The sequence below is a fragment of the Pagrus pagrus genome (assembly GCF_965226575.1).
Source record: "Pagrus pagrus genome assembly, chromosome: 16".
Taxonomy (NCBI): domain Eukaryota; kingdom Metazoa; phylum Chordata; class Actinopteri; order Spariformes; family Sparidae; genus Pagrus; species Pagrus pagrus.
Genome location: NC_140200.1, coordinates 22,269,771 through 22,293,148, shown reverse-complemented (window position 1 = coordinate 22,293,148; position 23,378 = coordinate 22,269,771). Strand labels below are relative to the sequence as shown.

General features: G+C 39.0%; 3 protein-coding genes across 3 annotated transcripts; 2 read left to right on the top strand and 1 right to left on the bottom strand.

Annotated features, from left to right (window-relative positions):
• The first annotated feature begins 192 nt into the window (after window positions 1-192).
• LOC311271558 (protein CEBPZOS-like) lies at window positions 193-4,926 on the top strand. Its single transcript, XM_084377298.1, has 4 exons — window positions 193-334; window positions 1,551-1,668; window positions 1,788-1,832; window positions 2,730-4,926. The coding sequence occupies exons 2-4, from the start codon at window positions 1,551-1,553 to the stop codon at window positions 2,810-2,812; spliced, it is 246 nt and encodes an 81-aa protein (XP_084233424.1). The 5' UTR covers window positions 193-334; the 3' UTR covers window positions 2,813-4,926.
• cebpz (CCAAT enhancer binding protein zeta) lies at window positions 2,394-14,601 on the bottom strand. The gene is made up of 17 exons (XM_084377297.1): window positions 14,364-14,601; window positions 11,614-13,121; window positions 11,044-11,275; window positions 10,273-10,438; window positions 9,925-10,013; window positions 9,310-9,363; window positions 9,053-9,155; window positions 8,824-8,874; window positions 8,601-8,667; window positions 8,013-8,119; window positions 7,577-7,637; window positions 7,277-7,473; window positions 7,021-7,056; window positions 6,166-6,264; window positions 5,930-5,991; window positions 5,422-5,503; window positions 2,394-3,001 (listed from the first exon to the last, which is right to left on the bottom strand). Exons 1-17 carry the CDS (start codon window positions 14,559-14,561, stop codon window positions 2,844-2,846), a joined length of 3,270 nt encoding a protein of 1,089 aa, XP_084233423.1. The 5' UTR covers window positions 14,562-14,601; the 3' UTR covers window positions 2,394-2,843.
• A 442-nt stretch (window positions 14,602-15,043) lies between these two features.
• ndufaf7 (NADH:ubiquinone oxidoreductase complex assembly factor 7) lies at window positions 15,044-23,017 on the top strand. Its single transcript, XM_084377027.1, has 10 exons — window positions 15,044-15,503; window positions 15,743-15,903; window positions 16,464-16,544; window positions 16,980-17,090; window positions 17,506-17,719; window positions 18,032-18,090; window positions 18,608-18,721; window positions 20,707-20,850; window positions 21,654-21,827; window positions 22,606-23,017. Exons 1-10 carry the CDS (start codon window positions 15,425-15,427, stop codon window positions 22,825-22,827), a joined length of 1,359 nt encoding a protein of 452 aa, XP_084233153.1. The 5' UTR covers window positions 15,044-15,424; the 3' UTR covers window positions 22,828-23,017.
• Window positions 23,018-23,378: the final 361 nt, after the last annotated feature.

Here is a 23,378-nt window from a genome sequence, read left to right as displayed (position 1 = left end):
TGAAAACAATGAACGATTGATAAACACATAAATACATGTTATTATTATAATTAGCAGTAGTAGCAGTCGTAGCAGTAGTGTGCAGAGGCTATAACAAGTTTTTAACAGCAGCATAGATCACCTGTATGAGAAAGCGCAAAACAGCTGCTGTTGTCGATGTTTTGTACCAAACGAGCCTCCGTACTCCGGAAGTAGCGTGTGTCAGCCTTGTTGGTACATCACAGATGGTATAACACAAGGGCAGAGGGGATATTTGGCCTTATTTTAGCAACTTTTAGTGTTTGAATTTATTCTTTAGACTCTTTTAGTCGTTTTCTTTACCACGAATCTGAAGGTAAGGTTATTTTAGAGATTCAAGTGACCGTTCAGGTTTACTGTTGACTCAGGAAGGTTAAAAATGCTTGCTAACCAATTAGCCACTAGCTTGTAGCTCTTGTTCATCATGTCTCAAAATTGTGATGGGAAATAGATGAAAGTTGTGTTAATTCATTGTTTTTCAAGTTACCTCGTGATTGAAGCGACTGTCACTAGAAATCGCTGTTTCTCTGAATGCATGAAAGTGGATTTGATAAATAATTTATTTGGACGACCGTTGAATAAAAGTGTAAAGTACTGTTCCTTTTAGTAGTTTGTCAGGAGCTTCGGGACTTTTAATGACAGTAATCATAGCATCATTACTTTTTAACCTTTTTAAAAACAAAGTTCCAAGTTGTTTTACATAGGTTCAATCATGGTGGAGACATTTCAGAGCAACAGATTGTATCAGTGAGACAGACTATGTCTATGTAGGAGGCTATGACATGCAGAGAATCACAGTGAAATAATCTTAGAGCCAAAATAAAATCAACAAAATCCCTAAAGTAATGTTGAAGGCTTGCACAATGTGAATTATTTCAGGAGTACTGTAGTTCTGTTGAAACTGGAAATCAATAGAACTTAATAGAAATGGAAATATCTACATTTAAATTAGGTAATAATAGGCCTACGTTTTCTCATTGTTATCAAATGTAAGAAGATTGAGACACAGCTTCTTTTAAGTCAAGATGACATCTTGACATGGCCGACCAACAGGTCAAAAACTCAAAGATATCCAGTTTACAGTGATATAAAACAAAACAAGGCAGCAGGGACAAGTGAGTGTTAATAGCAAGTCATCTTCAAAAGTAATTAAAACAATTAGGTGATCCTTAAAATTCCTTTAATCTTTTGTTAATCAAGTAATCAGTTAATTCACTTATCATTTGAGCCCCATTAAAAATGTGATTTATGTGATTTTATTTGTCGGTGGATAAAGACATCAGAAGACTCAAAGCTTCAGAATAAACCACAGGGCTCATTTTACTTAAATTGTAATGCCTGATAGTCGTTGAGATATTTCAGTGTTGACCAAAATGTGGTAAAACCAACAGTAGACAAGATGTTCACTGTGATTATCTCTCACAGCCAAGTTGATGTCTTTGTAAGTTGGCTGTCATAGCTGACTGAAAATGAATAAGAGGACTGTTTTTGTTGGTGGAAATAAAGTTTTGTTTGTGTCGATCTTTCCTCAGATGTCTCCCAGACCTCTGGCACCTCTGGCCAAGAAACTGATGAAGGGAGTGATCGTTCTGGAGCTGGTGGGCGTCTTCGGAGTGTATGGTCTTTTTCACAAGATGAACAACAGTCGAGGTAAAACACTGACAATTACTTTTCAGATACGAACTGAAGAACCCTCAGACAACACTTAAACCTGTGCTGAGTTACTTTATACCCTCGAAGAATTCATGTTTTGTTTCCTCCGCCTGCAGACTTCAGGAACACCATGAACAGAAGGTTTCCATCAGTGTTAGAAGGTGAGCAGATTAAGATATTTATCCTCACTGTGGATTTGTTTTTGACTAAATTTAGGCTTACAGGGTGTTTTTTGACATTTGATTTGTGACAATATTTCAGATGTTACCAGTTAAATTTTCATGAGCCTTAAAACGAGAAATAATTCATTTCACATCAGTCAGTCATCCAGGTTTAGTCACTAAACCTGCAGTTTTACTGTTCAGTAACTGCTTAGAAAAGGAGCCATATTTGTTTCATGTGGCAGCTGTATTGTGAGTGAATACAGAGGTCAGTGTTATCTTAAAGGATCTGATTGTAAGCCACAACCTTCTGTAATGAACTCATGATGCGTCAAATGAGTTCTTCAAAGAAAACCTCACAGCTATGATTAATTGGTTAGCTGTTAACTATTAAGTTTAGTTTACTTTACATGTTTTAAAGGCAAAATTCCGATTCTAGCTTCTTAAATGTGAATATATTCGGGTTTATTTCCTGTTCTATGACGGTAAACTGAGTAACTTTGTGTTTGTAATTAAAGCACAAAGATGTTCGTCATACAAATTTATCATAGAGAGACAAAGAAATGTTGAACGTGTTTAATTAACCAGAACTTTGTCAGCAGTCTACATAATTAAACAAACTGCATCAGAAAATATCAATAACTTTAAATTCTGTCTTCATATAACACAGTAGCAGTATGAATATGAACTCTGTACAGAGTTAAAATAGAAAAAGAAAAATCTGCTTTGTTATTAAATTGTACTGACAGAAACATGAAATGTCTTTAATTTTACAAAAAAAACCTAAACCCGGCTCCTCTCCAGATCATATTTTGTCCCGTTAACCACAGAAAAGTTTGTGTCTCTTCCATCAGCTGACTTGATCTGAAAACCAGTTCCTGCTGTGTTTCCTCCCAGTTTACTACCAGTCCAACGAGTTGGCGGGCGTCTACGGCGTCCGAGAGGGGGACCATCAAGCCTGGTCGGCCAAACAGGACTGAAGCTGTCAGTCAGCTAAAGTTCACAGATGGTCTACTTCTTCCTCTTCTTGTTCCCGAAAGACTTCCCTCCCGCCCTCGCTCGGCCGAATGTCTTCTTCTTGAACATCGTCTTCTTCTTGCGCAGCGTCTTGACATCGCGGTCTTGCATCCAGTCGTCACGCTGAGCCTCCCACTTCAGCTGCTTCAGACCTGCAGGGACAAACCGGAAGTGTTAGAAAAGATTATCATCAACAAACGATTACTTATTGTCAACATATACCATGAAAAGACAAAGTTGAAGGACTTTTTAACAGTGGAGCTTTGAGGGACAGAAGAAGATATCACACTGGTCTTTTTATGGGACTTGTTAACCTTTAAGTAAATAGGCTCATTCTTTAACAACTCAGTTAGTTCATGTCATGGATTTTCTAAAAAAATAAATAAAAAAATGTTGACTTCTGTTTAATTTAAAGCACCTTGTAAGATCCTACGGCTGTACTCCAAATACTTTTAAAGTTGTGATTTTTTTTAATTTGGCCCTCTGAGCTAAATTTCAGCATTTAGTGATTCCTTGTATGTGAACTCTGAACCTCACCAATCACTTATTTTTCACTGGATTGGGTTGAAATTTGTCCTAAACATCCAAGACACTGTAAGGAAACTTGGCAACATGTATTCATTTAAATAGTAGCTGCTGAATGGTTACAGTAATCAAATTAATGATAGGAAGTCATTTTTTACTGAACCTGTCATGTTCAAAGATTCATATCTCCACCAGTTTTCACTTTCTTGTAACCATATTTTGGTTCTGTGTAGTATTATTGTAGTTCTGTGAAATCTAGAAGTTATTTGGTCCTGCATAAAAAAATGAGTGCCATGGATCTGGTTAAATATTGCTTCAGAGCTGATAACCCACTTTTGGGTTATTTTGATTGTAGATTTTCCCAAGAAGGATTATGTTAATTTCCTTGAAACTTAAGCGTTGATATTCATCTTAAAAAAAATCAAAGATGTTATATCACTCTTCAACGTTTTGTAATTAGCTATTTTTTGCACTTTTCACTGGCTGTATTGTCACATTCAGTGGTTTTATTTCATCTGCAGATATTTGTACTGTGTTGACGTCAAGGTTTTCTATCGGTATGATGCCCATTGAGCCTGTTTTTCATTGGGTTCTGGAAATTTGCAAGTTACAGCTGTTAATGGTTTGTTGCATATATGTGATGTCATCCTGTTCTGTGAACTGACTAACTGTAGATGTTCATTTTAATTTCTTAGCTTAATGCACATTATTTCACAATGTCAGACTTCTCTGAACTGACATCTGACATCATCAACTAGTAGAATTGAAATCAAGACCGCAAGTCTGTGATAATGAATCAGGTTTGGGTGGATTACTGCAAAATGGATTGCTAAAAATGCAATTATACTTTATTTCAGTTTTAAGCAGTTTAACGTGATAGTGAGATCATGGAGTCCTGCTCGGTTGGATGATCCTAAATTAGTGCACAGGGTTTGAAATTGTGAAATAGTATATGTGTATTGAGCTAAAGAATTAAGATTAATTTTATACAATAATGCTTTTTGGTGAAATCTACAGTCAAAATAATCCAAAAAGTGTTTGGTTTTTTTGGAAGTGAAAGAACTACATTAATATTAACACAGAACCAAAGTTAAGTAGCCAAAAAGTGCAAACCAGTGGAGATAGGAAATTTTGAAAATGACAGATTTTTCGTTCTGGTAAAAAATGACTTCCTGTTGTTAATTTGATGACTGTAACCATCAGCAACAACTATTTAAATAGATACATGTTGTAAATGAGCTCCAAGGGCCAAACTTCAAAATTATTTGGAGTACATCTGTAGGATTTAGCATGATCTCATGAATTTAATAGAAGTTTCAAACGTGATTTTTTTTTTTGTTTTCTTTTTTCACAAAATCCATGATGTGAACTGGGGAAAGTTTTGGATTTTGGGTGAGTCGACATGGACAGAAAAACACTGAACCAGGGAGGAGTAGAGTTAATTTATAAAACTGTAACTCTGACTGTTGTGAATGTGACTGATTTTCTCTCCATGGAGAAGTTTTTACCTGGCTGGTATCCAGCCAACAGAATAAAAAAAACTTCCTGTTGACTCCTGGATTCATCTCGTCTTTTACTTCTATGACACCCAGAGCCTCCAGACTTCTACTGGAGACATTTCTACTAATATAAACCAGCGCTGTTTATAAAAATGACTTTGGCTATTAACAAAATCAAATTTAACCTACTCAGCCCATTTAAACAGGAATAAAAAGGTGAAAATGACAAATTTACTTTAGACACATCTTCTGATTCTACATTTTTTGTTTAAACTACCACAAAATAAATAGATTTTATTTATGTAAAACTTTTAATATAAAAAAAAAAAAATGCTATGAAAGGTGCTATTTTAATTTAAACACTTTCTTCATTCTGTTTCTTTGCGTATTGCGTGATTTCTTATTTCTCTGTATATAAAGGTTTTACTTACTTCTGTCTCATTCTGTTCGGACATACAGAAAACTAACCATTGAAGTGACATTAAATAAAAATGAAGCCCTTTCAGTCTCAGTGTTGGATGTTAAAGGTTCGCTCAGGTGTTTCCTACCTGCTTTGTCCTTGTTGGCCATGGCATTCAGTCCCATGTTGTCAAACTTGGAGCCGGCGTTTTCATCCAGCAGGGAGCCAAACTGAAAACAACAACAATACATTTAACACAAATATCAAATCAAACTCAACTTTACTGGAAATAAAGGAGCCTTGTTTTGGCTGCACAACGCAGAAATTAGGCATTAATGGGAGTTTTATGAGTCTAAGTTTAAAAAACTGCATCAACACAAGTAAATATGAAACAATTAGCTGATTAACTTTTTTTTTTTTACCATGCAAAGGACTTTGTGACAAAGTTATTATCTTTGAGTTTGAGTTGTAGGAATGACAGGACAACATTAGAAGTTGTGACTGACATTTTTCAGGATTAATCAATACTCAGATTAATAGTTAATGGCAGAAATGGAAAATAAGCGTTTCTTTTCCACAAGACTGGTGCAGAGACTCGGGGTAGATTTTTAGTTATACCACTGAACTATTTTAGTAAAAAGAGAAAAAGTTCTCACCTCATCAGCTGAAGCAAACATGGCCACATCTTTCTTTCCTTTCTTCTTCCCCTGTTTGGATCCTGTGAGACGGGGCAGTGATCAATACATCAACTTTAAAACCTGCAAGATCACTAATGCAGCAGCTGGAACGTCATCAGTTTACTTTACTCACAAAGCAGGGAATCAACAGTCAGACTAAAGATTATTTAATTCTATGAAGGTCAGACAAAGTATTAATAATATGTAAGACTGACCGATAGATCCAGAGAAGTCGAGCTCCTCTGAGGATTTCCGTTTGTTTCCCTTCTTGGTACGAGGAGTTATGTCTGGAACGTCCATCTCATCATCTGAACCTGCAGAGAGAATTATGTTTTATTTCATTATTTGAAGCAGGAAAGTTTCATCCATAACATTTTCTGTAAAAGGAACATATGAGCGGATATATTCATTAAAGTAATGTTTTACAATTGAGGCTCACAATTGACAAGAATAGCTCCTTTTTTTCAGTTAATTTTTAAATAAAATACATTTGTATATGTTTCTATGTATATGATGTTCATATGGAAATGTAGGTTCGGTACACTGATGTTTCTGTCACAACATATTGTCTTATTTTCTTAATGGTTGCACTGTTTAAATGTTTTCTAATTTCTCTCTTTTTAAGTTAATATTAATGTGATGACATTTTATTGTTTGTGTGAGTTTCCTGTGTGTGCGCATACACAACCGGATGTACACATGTTCCACCTTCTAGTTTTTCTTTATAACCGTGTATAAATAAAAATGATACATGTATTTGTAAAGCATTTCTCAGGCTTGGAGCACGAAGTGCTTTCCACAGACAGCTTAAAGACAATCACAAAACTAAAAGGAAAACACAAGAGCAGCAAAGTAAAGGAACAAAATGAAAAGACTGTTTAAAGGAAATTTAGAAATAAATCATGCAAAATGTAGAACATGTGAAACTATCAAACTAAACCTAAGACCAGGTCGTTTCACGACAGAATCACATTAAGTTCATGAATGTATTAATGAATTAAAAGGCCCCTTTTGTGACAATATTCGATTGTGTCCTTAATGTCACATTTTGTATGTGAACTTTTACTCACCATCGAATGCAGCGTCGTCATCCTCCAGCTCTGGAACTGAAAGAAGACCAAAAAATTAATTAAAAAGGAAGATATTTAATTTAGGATCCAGGTCACAGAAACATCTTCTAACTGTAAGATCACAGGTTCAATCACTGAAACAGCCAAAATCACTTCACATTCACACTGAACATGAACAAAAGCACGTACAAGAAACTGATGCCACGAGAATATCAACATAAATATTATCTCAAAGTAAAACATTGATTTTCCTTACCTTCATCATCATCCTCGTCGTCGCCTCCATCAGCATCCATGAACATCCCTCCTTCATCTTCCAGCTCGTCTCCAAAGTCTTCCTCGTCCATACTGCCCAGAGACACCTCTTCGTCGTCCAGGTCATCCATGTCCGAGTCGTCCATGTCTGAGTCCGAGTCCTCTGCAGCTTTCTTTCCTTTTTTACTCTTCACAGAACTGAAGAAACATGGAGGGAAAACAGTGGCGATTGAGTCAAGATGTTGCTGAAATCAATCAGTTAATACAAAATACAAATAAAGCTGAGAGCTGATCTGCTCACCCGGCAAAGTCCAGATTATCGTCTGCCATCTCAGTGAAGTACGAGTCTCCTTCACAGGTATCTGTTCAAAACAAGAACAAAAGATCAAGTTGTCACAAAAGATTTATATGTAGATTAAAATAATTAACTTTAGAGATTTAAAACAGAAACCACAAGGAAAAACACACATTATTCATTCATAATTTTCAACTTGAAACAAACCAAAATAGTTTTTAAGTAATTTTATTATTTTCAGGATATAAAATTTAAAAAATCGTCACTTCAACTGTAATAATTCAAAATCATGATACTGACGGGTTGATTGATTGATTGAAGAAGCAAAACCAAAATGTGTTAACTGAAGTCAGCTGGCATGAAGCACATTTCTGGAGTTTCTGGCGCCCTCTGCAGTCCTTTGAATGAACCTGCTCTGACTGCACCAAGTGTCTCAACTTACCGAGTAGTTTCTCAAACTCGTCATCGTCCACGTCCTCAACGCTCTCGTTGTCACCGTCTGGTCGCGGCCGGCGGAGCTGCTTCTCCTGCTGCCGTTTCTTGAAGAAACTGTCAAGGGAATGAAAATCACAAACTGCATCAAAACTGTGAATCTGTCGACTTGAGACAGGTTTTGTCCAAAATATGAGTGAATCTGTGACAGAACAACACAATGTAAAAACTTCTAAACCAGAATTATTATTCTAATAATTATTCCATCTATTTTACAATAAAATTTTATTAAGTGTTGCTTATTGTCTTTTTTTGTACTGTATATAAAGTGCTTTGTAACTTGTTTTGAAAAAGCGCTACATAAATAAAATTATTATTATATTCATTAATATCACTAACAAACACAGTGCAGGTGGTCACAGAGACTTCTCTTCTTCTCTCAAAACTCTCACCAAACACAAAAACTAGTGTTGTTCAGTGTGTGAAGACAAATAAATAAATTAAGAAATAAAAACTTAATTTGGTTAACAATACTACTACTACTAATAATAATAATAATAATAATAATAAAAATGATGCCTCTAAGTTTCATACTCACCGATGGAAGAAGATTTCATCCACGGGGACCTGACTTTCTTCTTTAGACAGAAACTCCTCACAGTTCACTGACAGACAGAAAAATGTTCACGTCACTGATGAGAAACTCACATTTAAAAAACAAAACAAACTAGAGATGGTGGAGACTTGTCACTTAATGATGAAATATTTGATGCATAAATCCTCAAAACAAGAAAAAAAGCACATCTTTTGTTGAATCTCACCTGGTAAAACGTTGACAGGTAACTTCTTTATCGCTGCAGCGACTGTGTTTTCTAAGAAATACAAACATCAAAGCACAAATTCAGATTTTTTTTCTTCGTTTCTGGAGTTGTAGATTTCAGAATATGTGAAATCACTGTTTTCTTCTCTTTTAATGTATTTTAGTATATCTTGTACGTTAGCACAGATACAGCAAGAATCAAGGAATAAAATAAAGGCTGTGTTTCTTACGTTTTCCCGTCAGCTGTTTGGGGTTTCTGAAGACGAATCGGTCCAAGAATCTGATGAGGGTGAAGTCCTGCAGAGGGTCACCTGTGTACTGGATCGACCCTCCCTGTGGAAACAACAAATACATCTTCTGATGAACAAACAACATGTTTACAGAGAAAATAAACAGTATGTTTAAACCACCACAGAAGAAAAGGAAAGAGTTCCTGTCGGAGCAGAAATGTTTCCAACCAACTCCACAGTGTTTAAGGACGTTTTACCTGCAGGATGGTTTTTGCAAACAGCGACACTGAAGGATGGAAGTGCACAGAGAGCTGCAGACACAGAAACACAGGAAACATTCAAGATTAAAAAAAGCTGTTTAGATGTGTTCAGAAACTTTTATAACTTTTACTAAAAAAAAAAAACTATTCATGAAATGTTACCATTTGTTTTTTCTATTCTTGTGAATATTACCAACAACAACTTTTTGTTGAACTTTGTATTGTCCCACAAACAATTGCGATAAACAATACTACAGTCATTTTATGCCACTGATATAATGATAAAATCATAGCAAAGTAATGCAAGTACAATCTTTCAAAGACCAATTAAATTTCTTTCCAGGATAAGTTTTTTCCCATGTGTGAAACAGTTTAAAAAAAAATGTTCCCTGAAATATTTTTCACTGTTTCACACAACAAAGCAGACTTAGAAAATGTCTCACCAGGATAAACAATTCTTTACTTGCCCCTCAGGGCGTCCATATCCTATTAATATGACCTATTATACACATTATAATATATAATACTTTCATATAAAGGTTTTAAACTGTATGATATCCAATGCCTTACATTTTAAACATTTTTTACATTTTTACATTAGTCTGTTCTCACCATCTGTAGCTCCCATAAAGTCGTGTGGTCGGCGCCGCAGAATAACGGGTTTCTGTGCAGCGGGTCGTAGTTCTGCATGCTCTTCCCTCCTGGAAGTTAACAGGAAGTAAAAACAACATTTAATATTCAAAAAGAACAACATGGAACATGGCTGTGTCTGGTGTTTAAAATGTAGAGGTCTGATTGTCTGTCACAGTAATTACACTGCAACTTTTACCTTAAAATGAGAGAATACTTTAAAAAAGTACTAATTCATACTGTTGCTGTTCTACAGAATCCAAAGCTTCCAAATCTCTAAATGAATTAAGAAAACAACACTGATGGTAAATTTCAGAGCAGCTCACAGACCTTCCAGGTTCTTGTGATGTACCCATGATGCAGTGGGCTTTGCCTCCTCTGTCGCTGCACTCGCTCCTTCCTCCACTTTGTCTGCGTCCACAAAGCGCTCCTCTTCATCACCATCCTCATCATCATTCTCCTCAGCAAGGTCTTTGAAGTCTTCCTCTTCCCCGTCCTGAGTACATTACAATTTATAGTACAATTAGAAGAAAGCTATTATTTTAGAAAATATTTTAAAAATTGTCAGACACTGATATTAAATCTTATTTATGGAAGCTCACTTCTGCCAAGATTACCTAAAAAAATGTAATAAATGTAAAGAATTACAAAAAATAGAACTTTTCATGGTCAGAATTTTGATCCATTTAAAATGGATTTACACAGATTTTTGTATTATAATATTTTGTAGAGCTGCAACAATTAGCAGATTAATCCATTAATTGAACGACAGAGAAATAACTGGCAGCCATTTTACCAACTGATTGATCCTTTTTAATCATTTTTCTAAACAAAAATACAAAGTTTTCTGGTTCTCAGCTTCTCAAAACAGAAGATTCAGGAAATAATCAGTTATTAACCACTGAAATAATCAATTTGCAGCTCAATTCTTTTTTCAAATGTTTAAAACCCAATTTCTATTTAAGATTATATTTGACATTCAGCTATTATTGGACATATTTCATGGTAGATATAGACAGGGAATATCGTGAGAAAGAGAAGGATCGTCTTAAATGACTGTTCTAATGAGTTAATGATGCTGCCTTGTTGCAGCCTTCTTACCCCGCCCTCCTGCAGCAGCGTCTTGAGGCCGGGTTTGGCCTTCATCACCTCGGACACGAGGAAGAGCGCTCCGCAGGCGAAGCTGGCGTTCTGCTCGGCGCTGACCTGCAGCAGACGCTTCACGAAGGCTTTGACCCGCCGCAGCACGATGTCGGCCTTCAGAGATTTGTACAGCAGGTTGAGGAACATGCTCTGTCTGCAGGACGACAACAGCCCGGGGTCCAGCAACTTCCTGCACAGGAGAAGAAGAAAAGACAATAGTTTCATCCATTATTTCACTATAAATGTAGATCCAGACTCTCGACTTTCTGTGCTGAACATTCTTACGTTCTTTTTTCAGTTTTTATGACTTCTTCACCTCAGTCCTGAGGTGATTAATTGATTATTGAAATAGCTGGTAATTAATTTAACAGTTGTTAATCGATTAATGCAATCCACTGCAGCTCTATCAGGATGAAGTTTTATTTCACTGTGGATGATGAAACATTGCTGTGTTTCATTAGATTCTGATTCATTTTGTGATTGTAAGATCTTAAGCTCTGTCTGATGCAGTGCAGAGGGTGGTCTCACCTGTACAGAGCCACGTAGTATCGGTCAGAGATGGTCTGCTGAGAGTCCATCACCTGGAACAGCAGCATGAGCGCCTGCACAGCTGTGTTGAACTTCACCAGGTGAACCACTTTGAACAGCGTGTCCAGCTGCTCCTTTACCTTCTCGTCTCCGGTGCCGGCGTAGGGATACGCCCTGTTCACGCCCGACAGCAGCACGCTCAGCATCTTTGATTCAATGTCCTTCTTCTTGATGCAGGCGCGAAAGAATGTGAAGTAGATTGTGAGGAGCTTGGAGGCGAGCTCGGCCTCGTCGTGGCTCAGCTTCACCTGGCTGAGGAAGCAGACGGCGTAATACTGTGCCTTCGGGCTGACGTTGGGGCGGAACATGAGCCGCTCCACCTCGCAGCACACCACCACCTTCATGTTGGGGTGTTTGTGCAGCAGCGTCTCCAGCAGGTACGATGCCTTGGCCGCTGTCTTGTAATTGGGGTCTCCCAGCTTGTTGACCACCTGGATGAGCAGCGCCCTCTCCTGCTCCGGCCGGTTGCACAGCATCTCGTGGGCGGTGGCCAGTGCCTTCGCCTTGGTTGCCGCCACGGTGTCATGAGCCATCGTGTCCAGAGCTGCCACGAACTCAGCCACGTGGTGTTTCAGGTGGTGCTCAAAGTACCAGAGGACGAGGCGGCGGTCGCGGGCGTCTCGGTTGCCGCTGGCCTTCTCCTCCAGTTGGTCGAACGGGTGCTGGGCGAAGGGGCGGAGCTTCCTGTTCTCCGGCAGCAGGTCAGACAGCAGCAGCTCTCGCAGGGTGTCCAGAGCCATCAGACCCATCCGCCGGCTGCCCTTCTTCTTCACCATGGACACCAGGTTCTCCATGTGCTCCAGCGTGTGAACAGGAGCGTCCTGGATCAGAACCGTCATGGCCGCCATCCTGTCAGCCAGCACGCCGGAGGAAACGACGGTCTTCATCCAGTTGGAGTTGGCTCCTTTCTGCAGGTTCTTCTTGCTCTTGTAGAGCGCCACATCGGCCTCAAACAGCTGCTGGGCGAGCGTCTTGTACTGGGACACCAGTGAGGGATCCTGCGTGGTCGTCGAGCCCTCGGCAGAGTATTCTAGGTCGAACCACTTCCCTCCAGGTTTGATCAGCAGCACCTGTCGCTGCTGGAACTCAAACACATTCACATTCTGTTTTGCCTTTTTCACGGCGTTGGCCTGATTGTCTTTTATCTTCTTCGCCTTCCGTTTGTCCTCCACTTCCTGTTTGTTGTTGACGTTCTGCTGAGAGCTGGAAGCTGGTTCCTCCACTGAAGCTTTCTTGGCTTTGGCCTTTTTACTTTCCTTCTCGCTGGCGTCCGCAGTGTCGCCCTCAGGCTCGTCTGGGACAATCTGCACTCCACTGAACGACCGGATGCCCAGTTTGGTGATGAATTTCTCCAGCTCGCCCTCCTCCAGGTCGTCTATTGTCCCTTTCTTTCCTCCGTCCACGAGCTCATTTGAGTCGTCCAAAGCGGCTAGCATGACATAGTCAGCCTACAGAGAGACAAGAGAAGAAGAAAAACATAAGAAACCATTGTTATAAGTAGTAGTATAAGTGTAATACACACCAGTAATGACTTATTAATGGTTGCACAAGACAAGGAAAACATCAAACACTTTGATTCATCAAACAAAATAAGTCATATTTTTATTTGATATTTCACTTATTTGACCTTCTCTTTTACTTAACCAACTGTGAGTTCATTAACTGATGAAATTTCCAGGCTGCAACTTAAGATTGCTTTTATCATTTAAAAAGTTTATTGCATGTTTTCAGTCTGGTGCTTGTTCCTTTCATGTGAAAATGTTTGTTGTTTGTTTCTGTATGAAAGGTTTTATGTTGTCTTGGTCAGGCCATCCTTGTAATGAGATTCTGAATCTCAATGGAAATATTCCTGATTAATAAGGTTAAATAAATTAAAATTACATTACATTTAGAGTGCTTTAAAGTGGTATATAATATAATAATATAATTCAATATAATGAATCAATAATTATAATAGCTGCCAATTTATTTCCTGTCAATTGGCTGATTCTGTTCCAAACACAGTATTATTTGGCATCTGTTGCAATTGTAGGTTTTGTGCTGTTGGTCGGACAAAACGGGTCACTTCAAGATGTCTTCTTGGACATTGTCAATTTGTGACATTTTATGGACTACAAAAATAAACTTTTAGAAATTCACACAGATTATCAAGTCCCATAATGTTTCCAGTTGTTCTCTTTTAACTTGGTGCTGCTTTATTGTTACAGTCAGAGCTGAAATGATGAACTGATTATAAAATTGACAACAACTCTTTAGTCGACTGATCGTTTGAGTAAGTTCTCCTCTGGGTCCAGCCTCTAAAATGTGTCATATGATCCTCTTCTCTGTTTAATATTAATACAAATTTGCCTTCAGCTCTGGGAACTTGTGCTCGGCATTTTTTCACCATTTTCTAGCATTTTATAAACTAATATATTAATATTATTTATTAGATTACAGGTAGATTGATCCATGGTTATGTTGTCATTATCAGATTGTGAGCACATATGGGTGAGTCAACCCAGTCTAACCTTTAGAGAAATGTTACAGTAACATTAATAGTTTACACTGACGTCACCTCATGTTTGATAGAAATGTATTTAATATCACATATAAACTGTATACGTTGGTTTATGTTTGTTAACCCTCGAACACCTCCACGCTTATTAACTGAAGCTGTGCCTGTAGTGAGGTTTATCTGGTAAACTCACCTGTGTTCCTCCGAGCCGTAAAACCTCCTCCAGGTTGAACTCTTCCTCTTTCTCCGCTCTGTCTTCTCCTTTATCAGCTGCCACATCTTCATCTTCCTCCCCGCCGCTGTTTTCAGCCTCCATGTCGTTTTCTGCGGGCTGAAATGTCACTTTTCTGGTCGCTTTGGACTTTTTACGGTGCTTGTTTTTCGCTGCCATGCTTGCTGCAGCATGAGGAAGACGTGACCCGGATGTGGAAGGCGACGTCACGATGGCGTTTCCGGACTTCAAAAACCAAAAATAATATATATATATTTTTTTAATTAAAATGTAAGTTTGAATAGAAAATCAACATGAAACATTTCTTTCAGATTGTTTCATTTTTTGTATAAAAATGTTGTGTAACGAATCTGTCTAACCAGAGTTTTACGTAACCACCTTTCGTCCATTCAGAGAGTTTGTCATTCCTTCGAAGTGTGAAGTTTACCGTGACACAGGAACTGCTGGAATGTCTTTCAAAATTACCATGTACATGCTACTAAAGGGGAGCCAGCATCTTTTGTAGCTGGAGGCTACAATTATTTTCCTACATTGATTAACTCCCCCACAAATAAAGGAAATACACGCAAAGATTCAGATTGACTCAGATGTGTGTTACATTAATTTAGCCAGCAAAAATGTTTTATTTTGAAAGGTTAGCCGGAAAGTGCATCTTTAATTGCGGCGTACCTAATTTTTATCACTTAGTCAGCTAGCATTTCGTTCCGGCACAAGGACTTTGTAGCTTTTAGCTGCTTTAAATGGCCGACAGACACAAATGTAACATATTTATATTTTAATCGTTTATACCCGAAACTAAAACGTTATTTCTTGCTTCGGTTCCGTTCGTCTTTGACCGCTGACGTACTTGTAGCTAACGTGGCGAATGCTAACCTGCTAGCCGCTATCCTGTCAGAGAACTGAGCACAGTTGGTCAATGTGACTCAAGTTAGATTTGAATAACAATTGTATTTTGCTCATACAATGATATCAAACTTAATATTAAAAGTACTATAGTTGTACTCGTAGTTACATAGGGCAGAATGAGGGCTTGTTTTGGTGCTAAAACACAGCAGCTAATCAGCAGAGTCTTCATTCATCCTGTCGGTCCATCAGCAGCAGGTGAGTGCAGAGATGATCTGATCAATACTTTTGATATAAACACGATTGAATTAAGATTATTAAAAGATAAACACCATACAACGGTAAAAAAGTCACTTTTAAACTATCTGTAGGGACAGATGACACTCCTAAAGTGCAATCTTGTTTTTAGAGTGATCAGTGTTTGTAAATTACCGTACAGTTTATTCAGAAAAGGATTTTATCATACAAACTGTGTGTTTAATGTTTGTGTTTGGCAGTGCGATGGCGAGGAGCTCAGAGCAGGCTCTTCTGCAGCCCTTCAACAGATGAGGAGAAGCCTCAACCCTCCATGCTGAGACACCTGACCTCCAAAATAAAAGCCACAGGTCCCATTACAGTGGCAGAGTACATGAGAGAGGTGCTCACCAACCCTGTGACGGTAAGTAATCATCAGTCAGTCGTCTCCAGGTCCTTATAAAAGATAGAAAGTCAGCGCTCTGACCTGCAGCCAGTTTATTTTATGTCCTTATGTCCTTGATTTTATTTTGGAGTAATACTGAAACACAGATTAAAGCATGAATCTTTTTTTCCCACTGTCATTATTGCTTTGGTCACTGAGACATATGTTGCTGCCTTAACTGGTCTCTGTCTATGGTGCTTCAAAATTCAGGGTCTCTACTGTCATCATTACTATACTGCCTGTTTGATATTAATTGCTTTTATTGTGACGCACTTTGTCACTTTTATTTTGAAAAGTGCTGTATAAATAAACCTTTACTTACATTAAAGGTCATAACAGCCAATAAGCATTCTGACTAAAATACTGATTCAACTAAAGAAGCCTGTGTTTTCCCAGCATGTCCTTTATTTATATGAATGACTCTTTCATTTCCTGTTTTAAGATGAGCTGTTCCTTTATTTGTTTTTACCTGAAATAGTTTCACACCTTCTGCTGCTGCTCATCATCCTTCATTCACACTGATTAGTTTTGTCCTTCAGGGTTATTATGTGAAGAACAACATGCTGGGACCTGAAGGAGATTTCATCACGTCACCAGAAATCAGTCAGATTTTCGGAGAGGTGAGGCTAAAAATTAAAAGTTACGACACGAAAAACAATTAATTAAAACTGTCCAATCACAGTACAAGATTTATTTCTTTGCTTCATCAAAAATAAAAAACTCCCCAAACATGTAACATTTATAAAATATAAAGAAAGTCAAACTAATATTGTTTGATTGAGAATTGACTGAATTAATTGTGATGTTTAATCAAACATGAAACTCTCAGTGGGTTGTTTTCCTGCCGACTGAATAAACTTTAATCATAAAAGTGTTTCAGCCTCAGTTCTGTCTGTTTCAGCCAACTGCATCCTGAAAATCCTTAAAAAAGTTAAAGAAATCAGATACATTTTTACATCTAGCTCATCAGAACACTTCTCCTCAGTTAGATCACAAAAATCTTTGCTAATGTTGTTTGTTTTTCAGTGTTTGAACATGTTTCCTGTTTGTTTCAGCTGGTCGGTGTGTGGATCCTCAGTGAGTGGATGGGAGCAGGTCAACCCAAACAGCTGCAGCTGGTCGAGCTCGGACCAGGAAAAGGATCGTTGGCCAGCGAGGTCCTCAGAGTACGAACTTTATTTACAGCAGCGAACAGAAAATCATCAGATCAACAGTCTGTTACAGAGAAGTCAGAGGGAATTTTACAGATACATTAGAAGTTTGAGGTTTACTGCATGGAGTAACTTCCTGGTGTCCTGCCCTCAAATTCCTCTTTTCCACCAAGTTAGTTCTGGTTCTTGAATCACTTATGTTCCCACCAGTTTTTAGTAGAATTTGAACAAACCTAGTTTCGTTCAAACAAATGTATTATTTGTCAAAATGTTCTGGACGGTTCAAAATTAGGTGTGAAACCTAAAAACATTTCAGATCTAAATGAATTCCTCGCTGCTGTATCCTTACTGATGCTACATGTGTTTAAACATAATACATTATTATCACATTCATCTGAAAACTGACATACTGTGTTTTTATTCTCTGCAGGTGTTCAGTCAGTTGCGGTCGGTGCTCGGCGAGGCCTCGGTGTCTCTCCACCTGGTCGAGGTGAGTCCGGTGCTGAGTCGTCTTCAGGCCCAGAATCTGACCGGAACCCGCAGCCAGGAGGCAGATGCAGAGGATGAACCGGTTTACTGCAGCGGGGAAACTGCTGCGGGGCTGCCGGTGTCCTGGTACCGCCGCTTAGACGACGTCCCCACAGGTACAACCAAGAACAACTAAGTAGAACCAGGAATACTTTATCACCAGAAAATTAGTGCTGTGCGTTCTGCTGGTTCTTCAGTTGGTGGACTACTTTTTTTCTACTCATATTATCAAATGAAAGTGAAAGTTGAACTTTAAAAAGGAAAAAAAATGTTTGTGGCATGAAATAACAAATGTCAGGCACCAGACAATAACAATCCGACCAAGAGCACTCGTGGGTGGAGGAAGTAATCATGTATCACCTGCTTAAAAAGTTGTAGTAATAAGGTGATCACTTTCTCTCTTCTTCTTCTTCTTTTTCTTCTCACAGGGTTCAGCATCTTTCTCGCTCATGAATTCTTTGACGCTCTGCCGATCCACAAGTTTCAGGTTAGTTTGAGTTTGTCTCTCTCTCTTCAGTTGAATCATGTCAGTGTGCCTGGGTTGTAGACTAGTAGCCGTAGACCGTAGACAGTCACAGTGTAATTATGTTATTCTACCACCAGGTGGTGCTAACGTGAGCTGACAAGGTCTACTCCTTTACAGAACGACAATATCTAAAGAAATATGACAATGAAAACCTTATCAGCAGAGTGATCAGAGGCTTTACTGTAGCTGCATTTGTACTTTCAGCTGAATTTCCGAACAGCAGGTTTTTATGACCTTTTATATAGATTGTGTCAACATTCATCACCTTCATGTTTGATTTAAGATAAGACCAGATAAGATGTTCCTTTATTGAGATCATTTATTTCCATCCAGCGAAGAGGATCCCAGTTTTTTCATCCCATATATGACCTTCATTTAGATTTTTAAAACCTGTGATAAATGATTAGCTATAAAAAGAAGAGATGAGCAGAACCCTCTCTCGGTTGTTCACAGCCACGTGTTTACATTGTTTGTTTAGCGGACAGAGAAAGGCTGGAGGGAGGTGGTGGTGGACATCGACCCAGACAAACAGGACCAGTTGAGATTTGTCGTGGCGCCGTCTCCCACTCTGTCCTCGTCCACGCTCGTACAGGTCAGTACCTGAGCGACTCGGTCACGTGACTCACCTGGACATGGTGGAGGGCTTCTGATCGTATCACACAGTCTTACTCAGCAGGTGGAGTTACTTAGTTGTCAGAATCATTGATGTTTAGATTTCCATTTTTCTGAGCAGACACCAGTTTTACATCTGGTGTTTCTCAAAATTGACACAAGGACGTTAAATTTATTTGGTAAGTAGAAAGTGGCTCATTCAAATCTTTTGCTACATTTGAACTCAAGAAATTCAACATTAAACGGAATAAATCAGCAGATTCTTACGCTGGAGAAGCTGGAATCAAAGAATATTTGCAATTTTTTTCCCAAAAAATGATTACCAAAGATATATTTTCTGTCTGTGGACTAACCACATTGAATAATAATAATAATAATAAACTTTATTTATGTAGCACTAAAGCTCTGAACAGAGCTACAACGTGCTTCAGAGAGAGGAATCAAGAATCGAGAGCAGATAAAAACAACACAAAAGAAAACAACAGAAGAATTATAAAACATCGTGGGATAAAACAACAAAGTTAGCGAGTAAAATTATAAAAAAACTCAAAACTTATTCAAGAATTCATGAATGTCTTGGGTTAAAAAAGATCATTTCAAAGATTGGTCTGGCGTTAGTGAGAAAGGATCCGGAGGTTTGCTCATGATTGGTTTGTTTGTTTGTTTGGGAAGTTGAGAGCAAAGAACTGTTAATAATCAATAAAATAAAAGAGCCGACAGTGGAGGAAGCTGCTTGGAATGATATCTAAAATACATGTAGAGGATTTTAATGTGATTTATTCATTTACCATCAGTAGTTTGAAACTGAAGGACTCATAAAATATGAGGATAGTGTCATGTCTTCAGATGAACCTTTTGCAAATAAAAACACAAAAGATGACTTTAACAAAGTTATATTCTGAAGTTTCTTTTGATGGCACCTCATTCAGAGGTTCAAACTTCTTTTTGTGCTCCAGATGAAGAATAATCGCACTGAAATACAAACAAATGTTCCTGAAAACAGGACAAAAGTACTTTTGCGATTAAAAAAAGACTACAAATGTCGAGACTCTTTTTTTAAAGCAGAGGAGGTTTTAACGACACTTGAGGACATGTATAAGAGTTGTATAGTTTGAACTTAGAAGTTAAAAATGAAGAGGCTCTATACTGTTTTGTGGAAATGAACTCCTCAGATGAACTCTGAGGTTTGTTTTACAGCCTCCATCTGGTTTTTATTGCCAACATTTCTACCAGCTATACGTTCACAGCCTGTTTGATTTGGCTTTACTGGCTCACTTCAGACACTTTGAACATCCTGCCAGAGGCTGACATCATCATCATTATCACAATCATCATCATCATCATCATCATCACCATCAGTCTGTTTGGATGAAGAAGCTGCTCTCCAATCAGAGTTCAGCCTCCGTATCATCAAACTATGAAACTTTAGAGAGTAGGGAAGAAGAAAAGAGCTATTAATTTCTAATTGAGGTCGTCTGCGCTTTAAAGTTGAAACACTTGGCTGTTTCAGCTGCTTTATAGATTTAAAGAGGCATAAGTGAGTGATGTGGCGACTTTAAACAAGAGAAAAGTTCAGTAAAGCAGCGTTTGGTGATGATTAACTGAACATTTCTGGTTTTATTTAGGTGTATTTTCCTGGATGACGAGTATATATCTTAGATATTTCCAGAAGCTGTTTGAATGTCCTCTTATTTAATGCTGTTTAGCACGAGCATTTAACAATCATGTGTAGGGGAAATCATTAAAGAAGAGACACAGAGGGCAGAAATAGACCAGAATGCACTGCAGCTACAGGACAGATCTGAATATGAAATATTGGATAAATGTCATTATTTTTCGGGAATACAATACGATTGTCTTTCGCCCGCCCTAAATCTAAAACTGTCTGTTTGTGGCTACTCAGTGTATTAGGTCCTCCCAAGCATTGAAAGTGTGTGTGTGTGTGTGTGTGTGTGTGTGTGTCAGGCAGATGAGAGGCGGAGTCAGGTGGAGGTGTGTGCAGAGGGCGGAGTCATCGTTCAGCAGCTGGCCCGGCGGATCGTAGAGGACGGCGGTGCGGCGCTGATCGCCGACTACGGACACGACGGAACCAAGATGGACACATTCAGAGTAAGACAGACATTTTATTAGGTACAGCTGTAGAGTCTAATGCAGCCAAATACAACAAATCTGCTCATAACACCTGTGTTTAAGAAGGTTGCAATATAAGGGCGCAGTGTTTGACACAGATTTTTTATTTAGAATTATTATACTGTTACAGTTTTAAATTTTTCCTTCCTCTTTATAAACATGTAAGTCTTATGAGGAACAATGTGAGAATTTGGACCTCAAAGGAGGACACTGAGGACATTTCTGGACATTTCGTCCCGTCCTCTCTTCAGTTGTAGTTTGAGGAAACAGATGTAGGAAGCAGTGCAGCCCGTCAGCTGCAGGCAGAGAGGAAACCAGGGTCGATGGGCTCCTCATCTGCCTCTGATGTTCTCATTCCCTCAATATTGCCAAAATAATTTAAAGGAACAGGTCACGTAAAAATGGAAATTCAGTCATTATCTACTCACCTAAAGATATCTGTACATTATGAGCAGATGCAGAATCAGAGAATAGGAATCATAAAATCCCGAAAAGTTTAAACAAACATGTGGAACTGTCAACGTTTCAAGGAAAATTCGGTAAGTGACATTTAAAGAAACAGCTCATGCTAAAATGGAAATTAGGTCATCATCTCCTCCTCTCCTACTGATGAAAAGTCAGGTGAAGTTTCGTAGTCCACAAAACATTTCTGGAGCTTCATAGCAAAACAGCATATCCGACTGTGTTGTTGGCTCAAAAAACTGAAGCGAACTGTTCAGATCTACACTGAGACAGAGAAAATAAAAACATCTGAGGCTTTGTTTTTTTTGTTTTTTGGTCAGGGTTTTAAAGGTCACCAGCTCCATGACGTCTTGTCCTCCCCCGGCTCGGCCGACCTCACCGCCGACGTGGACTTCAGCTACCTGCGGAGGATGGCCGGAGGGGACGTGGCCTGTCTGGGACCCGTCACTCAGAGGACGTTCCTGAAAAACATGGGCATCGACTCCAGAATGCAGGTGAGATGGACGGTCTGACAGGTTTTCCAGAGAAAGCTCAGCATCAGACCATCTGAGCGGGAGCTACCAGTGAGCATAGACAATTAAGTGATGGCAGGGCTCGCCCAACACAGCCTGAGCGCATCCAACATTTGAGACTGACGGCTGCAAGTTTGACGACAGAGACTACAGTACCAAGGTGGTTTTGTTGCCAGGTTTGGCTCCTGGCAACCCAGAGCCTAACGTTAGTAAGCTAATAGGGCCGCTAACGTTAGCTGCATGAATAAACAAGCAAGCGGGAACTGTCTAAAACATTCTGCAACAGCTATTTAAATGAATACATGTTTCTATACGATCCATAGGATTTCTGAGATGTTCAGGACAAGTTTCAACATTTTGAAACACATTTTAAATCCAGTGAAAAATAAGCAGTTGCTGAGGCTTTGAATACACATGGAGAATCACTTAAATGCAGAAAGTTAGCTCTGACGACCAAACTTAAAAAATTCAGAACTTAAAAAGTACAGCTATAGGATTTTGCAGAGTCAAATGAATTTATTGAATCTTTTAAAAAAACTTCATGACATGAACTGAGGGCCTTGTGAGTTGGTATTAAATGATCCAGATGTAAACCTGTAACTTGTCCCTGCCTTACGGTGGATAAAAAACCCAGTCAGTTGAAAGGGTGCAGCTCTAAAATGTGCCAGTCGCTCGAATAGTAATAAACTAAAGTCAGTGAGTAGAAACTGACCGAGGTGGCTTAGTAAAGGGAGGTTTTAACTCACCTGGTTCCCTGCAGGTTCTGCTGAGGAACTGCAGCGACCCGTCCACCAGGAAGCAGCTGATCAGCAGCTACGACATGCTGACCAACCCCGGCAAGATGGGAGAGCGCTTCCACTTCTTCAGCCTGCTGCACCACAGCCGGCTGGCCAAACCCAAGAAACTAGAGGGGATGAAGCTGGAGAAGAAGAGCCCGGCACCGCTGCCTGTGGCTGGATTTACCAGGCTCAAGTTCTCCTGACGGGCTGAAACAAACCCGAAACTGAGTCAGAAAAGACTGGAAATGTATCTGAACTTTTGACAGACATTATGGGATATTTCTGAAGATCACGTTCACGAGAAGGTGAGCAAGAGAAAAGAAGAAATGTGCTGCACTGTACTAGATTTTTATGTCAAACATGAAGTGAAATAAAAAGTCAGTGTCTCTTTAAGTCAACTGTAAATGAATTTGGATCGAAAAAAATGTGCCTAAAAAGTGAAAAAGCCATTTTTATCTTCCAAATTACAACAAAATTCTACATAATGAAGGCGTCTGTCATGAGGTGCTGAGCAACGGGAGAAACCTGTGACACCGCTAAAGGTCAGAGGTCGTCCCCATCAGGACGATCTCTTCCCTGTCAGCCTCCGTCCACATCTTGAAGCAGTTAGCTGAGCTCACAGTTGTGCAGCAGCCATTCACAAAGAGCTGGCCGCTACTCCGGTAGCAATTAAAAGATTCAGTTACACATGTGGGGGGGTCACCGCTGCCAAAACAAGCGTCCGTCCTCCAGAGGAGCGGCGCAGCGAGGCGAT

Excerpts from the sequence above, each read along its gene's own strand:
- LOC311271558 (XM_084377298.1), top strand. The coding sequence starts at position 1,551 with ATGTCTCCCAGACCTCTGGCACCTCTGGCCAAGAAACTGATGAAGGGA. Across the intron at positions 1,669-1,787 it reads CAAGATGAACAACAGTCGAG|ACTTCAGGAACACCATGAAC; the intron begins GTAAAACACTGA and ends CTCCGCCTGCAG. Across the intron at positions 1,833-2,729 it reads GTTTCCATCAGTGTTAGAAG|TTTACTACCAGTCCAACGAG; the intron begins GTGAGCAGATTA and ends GTTTCCTCCCAG.
- cebpz (XM_084377297.1), bottom strand. The coding sequence starts at position 14,561 with ATGGCAGCGAAAAACAAGCACCGTAAAAAGTCCAAAGCGACCAGAAAA. Across the intron at positions 8,668-8,823 it reads ACCTGTCAACGTTTTACCAG|TGAACTGTGAGGAGTTTCTG; the intron begins GTGAGATTCAAC and ends TCTGTCTGTCAG. Across the intron at positions 7,057-7,276 it reads CGACGAGGATGATGATGAAG|TTCCAGAGCTGGAGGATGAC; the intron begins GTAAGGAAAATC and ends GTCTTCTTTCAG.
- ndufaf7 (XM_084377027.1), top strand. The coding sequence starts at position 15,425 with ATGAGGGCTTGTTTTGGTGCTAAAACACAGCAGCTAATCAGCAGAGTC. Across the intron at positions 18,091-18,607 it reads TGCCGATCCACAAGTTTCAG|CGGACAGAGAAAGGCTGGAG; the intron begins GTTAGTTTGAGT and ends TTGTTTGTTTAG. Across the intron at positions 21,828-22,605 it reads GCATCGACTCCAGAATGCAG|GTTCTGCTGAGGAACTGCAG; the intron begins GTGAGATGGACG and ends GGTTCCCTGCAG.